General features: G+C 50.9%; 1 protein-coding gene across 1 annotated transcript; it reads left to right on the top strand.

Moving 5' to 3' along the window:
• The first annotated feature begins 860 nt into the window (after positions 1-860).
• Positions 861-3,883, top strand: TMEM30B (transmembrane protein 30B). The gene has a single exon (XM_077831418.1). The coding sequence runs from the start codon at positions 861-863 to the stop codon at positions 1,941-1,943; it is 1,083 nt and encodes a 360-aa protein (XP_077687544.1). The 3' UTR covers positions 1,944-3,883.
• Positions 3,884-4,804: the final 921 nt, after the last annotated feature.

Raw genomic sequence — 4,804 nt, 5'->3', positions numbered from 1 at the left:
CTGTATGGTACCCTGCTCAGGGGAATGACACCGGAGATCTGGGCTCTCTCTAGGTTCTATGGGACCATGCCCGGGGGACGCTGTCAAAAAGCCAAGCTCTCCCCTGGACCCTGGCTGGGAATAGGGCAGGGGGTGGCTATGCCAGGCTCTCCCAGGGCTCTATGGGACCATGCCGTGGGGACACTGTCAAAGAGCCAAGCTCTCCCCTGGACTATCCTGGACCCTGCCTGGGAATGGGGCGGGGGCGGCTATGCAGGGCTCTCCCTGGGCTATGGGACCCTGCCTGGTGGTGTGGGGCAATGACAAGGAAGGAGGCTCTCTCTAGGGTTGTATGGGGCCCTACCTAAGGGGCAGTGCTGGAGATCAGGACCGCCTGGGGCCCTGCCTGGCGGGGGGGCAATGACAGGGAGGGGGGCTCTCTCCGGGGGCTGCCGGCGGGGGCCCTGCCTGGCGGGGGGGGGGCAATGACAGGGAGGGGGGCTGGCTGCCTGCGGGGGTCTGCCTGGCGGGGGGGGGCAATGACAGGGAGGGGGGCTCTCTCCCGGGGCTGCTGGCGGGGGGGGGGGCAATGACAGGGAGGGGGGCCTCTCTCCCGGGGCTGCTGGCGGGGGGGGGGGCAATGACAGGGAGGGGGGCCTCTCTCCCGGGGCTGCCGGCTGGGGCCCGGCCGGGTGGGGGGCAGCCGGCGAGGCCAGGGACGGGGTGGGGAAGGTGGTGTCGGGGAGCCCTGGCCCGGGCGGGGCCGGACGGCGGGCCGGCGGCACCGCCCCTCACCTGGCCGGCGCAGGCGGGGCGGGGCGGGCCGGCTCTTCGGCGGGCCGGGCCGGGCCGGAGGCGCGCCCCAGCTGAGCCCGGGCACCATGGCCGCCGCCGCCTCCGCCTCCTCGCCCTGCGCGGAGCCGGCCGGCCGCAACAAGCCGGACAACACGGCCTTCACGCAGCAGCGCCTGCCGGCCTGGCAGCCGCTGCTGTCGGCGGGCACCGCGCTGCCGCTCTTCTTCTGCGTGGGCCTGGCCTGCCTGGCGCTGGGGCTGGGGCTGCACTTCTCCTCGGGCACCATCCGCGAGCTGGAGCTCGACTACACCGGGGCGCCGGGCAGCGGCCACAGCTGCTCCCGCTGCGCCAACGCCAGCTGGGCGGCCGGGGCCGGGGCCGGGGCCGGGGCCTGCACCTGCTCGCTGCGCTTCGAGCTGCCCGAGCGCTTCCCGGGGCCCGTGTGCCTCTACTACCAGCTCTCCAACTACTACCAGAACCACCGGCGCTACAGCGTCTCCCGCGACAACCGGCAGCTCAGCGGGGAGGCCGCGGGGCTCCGGAGCCCCGCCACGGAGTGCAGCCCCTTCCGAACGGACCCCCGGGGCGTCCCCATCGCCCCCTGCGGGGCCATCGCCAACAGCCGCTTCAACGACACCTTCGCCCTCTACCACCTGGCCAACGGCACCTTCCACCGCGTGCCCCTGGACAACCGGGGCATCTCCTGGTGGACCGACTCCAACATCAAGTTCAGCAACCCCGCCCTCGTCAATGGCACCTTGGAGGCCACCTTCAAGGGCACAGCCAAGCCCCCCAACTGGCCCCAAGCTGCCTACCTGCTGGACTCCAACCCCAACAACACCGGCTTCATCAACGAGGACTTCATCGTGTGGATGCGCATCGCTGCCCTGCCTACCTTCCGCAAGCTCTACCGCCGCGTGCGTGAGGGCAACTTCTCCTCTGGCCTACCCCAGGGCACCTACTGCCTCAACATCACCTACAACTACCCTGTCCTCTCCTTCCAGGGCACCAAGAAGGTCATCTTCAGCACTGTTTCCTGGATGGGGGGCAAGAACCCCTTCCTGGGCATTGTCTACCTGGTCTTTGGCTCCGCCTGCATCCTCACTGGCTTTGTCATGCTGGCTGTGCATATCAAGTTCCAGCAACAAAACCAGATGGATGTGGAATAGAGAGATGGAGTCCAAATGCCCCCAAACTTTGGAGGAAGTTGTGCTTCAGATCCAAACTTTTCTGCTGGCATCCAGGCCTCATCCTTCTCTTTCACTGTTATAATTCTAATCTCAGTGGGTTTACTGTCAACTCTCACCACTGTAAGTGGGAGCAGAATTGGGCCTTCTGTGTCTGTAATGGGCTGAATGAAACCTCCTTCTCCTTGCCACAAAACTGGTTCAAACTCTACAGCTCCAACTTATTCAGACTGAGTGATAAGAGCATCACTTGGTGTATATCTGTGCACCTAAAGGATCACTGTCAGATTTTCTTTTTGCCTAACACAATTACCAATGTTTCTAATGACACCATAGACTTTTTTCTTTTTAGGAGTGGAAGAATTTCAACCTGTTTTTCATCCTACACTCTTTTCCTCTGTCTGGGTTTAACTTCTGTTTTTCTAACCTTTTTCTACCAATGAAAGTGAAGCTTGCTAGTCTGTTTATTTATAGATTCTAGTCAATTGCATATTCAGATTACCATGCATTAGCACAATGACCTGCTGTTTGGATTGCAAACTTTACAGTGGATTGTCTTTAAAATCTAATCATATCATTTAATAATCTTAACGTTTCCAGTAGATCTGACAGGATTTTAACAGGACCTGTATTTGAGGCCTAAGTTATTGGTGCCTTTTTCTTTAAAGTAGTAAAAGGGACATTTGGCAGTGTCTTAGAAAGACCAAAGATCAGCAAGAGACCGTTTTCACAGTGATGAGCGCTACCATATTGCTTGAGCCCAAGGTGTAAAACACTCCCATAAAGAAGCATCACTCTGCTGGTGGTTGATAATCCAATTGTCAACTGTTTTAATTTTAAAAATACTTTTTTCTTTAAATTTTGAAGAGTAGGAATGTATAGTAGTCCTTAGTGAAATGGAAAAAATTGAACTGGAGCTGTCCAAAAGGATAAACTATAAGCTTGATATTAATCCTTAGTGAGAGACTATCTTGTGAGATACCAGCTGGGTAAGTGGTAACAGTGATCCAAAACTATTTCTCTTCCCTCTTTCCTTCCTCTCACTTGAGGTCTTGCTGGTAGATGCAGAGTGACTTTACCTATAAGCATCTTCTGAACAAAATTGATTAGTGGTGGTGGAGTCCACTTAATTTCACTTATGGCAAAAGGCTCCTTTCTTTCTCTGCTATAGATTTATCTTCCATTGAAAAGGGTAGAAGGATCTTTCCTCGTCCATATGTTCTTTTTCTAAAAGATATTGCTAAGAATGGCATTAAATAACTTTGAGACAAGAAACACTTATGGTAATGAAAATTGGTCATCCAACTTGCTTATCTAAAATAAATAACTTAATAATATTTTCAACCAAAATATATCCAATCATGTGTTCAAAAACAGTGACCCCCAGCTAGGAGACTAGTCTGGGTTCTCAAATATGTATTTTCTTGAATGTTTATATTTTGTTTCTGTCCTTTGCTGGTTTTTTTCCCCTCTTAAAGAGTTGAGTTGACAAGAAGTTAAAGTGACGGTACCTTGGGAACCATCACTTGATAGTGGTTGTTTATGAGAGGTACTCTGGTTAGCCCTGATTAGGATTCCATATTAGATGTCTGAATGTCTGTGGCATGTAGATGATCTCTAATTCACAATGTAACTGCTCCCCTTGTCACATCTATGTATATTTGAAGTCTTTGGGCAAGTGTGGAACCTCTTTTTAATTTTTCAAGTTGGGTGATTCTTACTGCAGAAAAGTTTCTTCAAACTGAATTATAAATGCAGGCTTATTACGACTTCAGAAGCAGTGTCTTTTATACCAGTGCTGTGAACTGCATGTCAGTTGAAACTTGAAAAGTTATGTAAAGACTTAACCAAATTGCTTTTAGTTCTTTGAAAATGCTTTGAAGTACACGAGTAATTGTCTGTCTGAGAAATGACTTCGCATATTAAATGACATTTTTTTCAAGTTCACAGTGGAACTGGCTCTGTGGAATGCTGTAAGTGCAAGAAAAGGCCTTCATACGAACAAATATAATAGCAGTGTGTTCGGCCTGTGGACCAAATTTAGCTCTGTTCCACCCATGCAAATACCACTGAGGTTGCAAAGGTGTAAATGAGGGCAAACTTTGTCCTTTATGTTGTTGTTAACATTATTCTTGCTAACTATTCTGTTTGAAAAATATATTTGCCCTGCAGTCTGATTCATCTGGGAAGTAGTCTGTAGGATGTGAATATACTTAACTTCATTCTTACTGTTAGGAATGCTAGCTGTCTGGATTGTGAAATGGGAGCATCACCCCGCAAACTGGTAACGCTGCTGGTTCTGCTGGTATCTCTTTAGCTTAATAACTGATGTGGATCTTCTGGAAGCCAACTTTGAGTGGAAAGGGCAAGCTCAACTTCAGTAGGGATGGTGTAGGGCTTTTTGTGGAAAGAACTCAACTACCTAAACCTGCTGTAGTCCACATGCCTTCCAAAAACATCCACAAAGTGCAGGCCAGTTGAGCAAACCTGCCTTGAGAGGTGGTGACTAGATTATGCATGCAGATGAAATGGAGGAAGACTTCATTGTAGACTGGAGGCATGATGCTTCTTTCACTTACGCTGGTGTGCATAACTCTATTGAATCCATGGAGTTCTACTCTGATATAACCAACATAAATTAGAGTAGAATCAGAATCTCGCTGACTTATGAGAGGCAAGTCTGCATAATTTTCAGTAACTGTTACTTGTCCATATTTTGTTTCCTCTGAATAGAGGACTTCCTCACTAAAGTGTGTGTAATTTTTACTCGTATATTATATATCTTTCCCAGCATTTTAATAGCAGAGAGAGTAAAGAAATACTTTTATTTCCCATTACCACCT

The sequence above is a fragment of the Eretmochelys imbricata genome, chromosome 12 (genome assembly GCF_965152235.1).
Source record: "Eretmochelys imbricata isolate rEreImb1 chromosome 12, rEreImb1.hap1, whole genome shotgun sequence".
NCBI classification, from domain to species: Eukaryota; Metazoa; Chordata; order Testudines; family Cheloniidae; genus Eretmochelys; species Eretmochelys imbricata.
This window is presented reverse-complemented; position numbering and strand designations above follow the sequence as displayed.

Coding starts and splice junctions, on each gene's coding strand:
- TMEM30B (XM_077831418.1), top strand. CDS start 861: ATGGCCGCCGCCGCCTCCGCCTCCTCGCCCTGCGCGGAGCCGGCCGGC.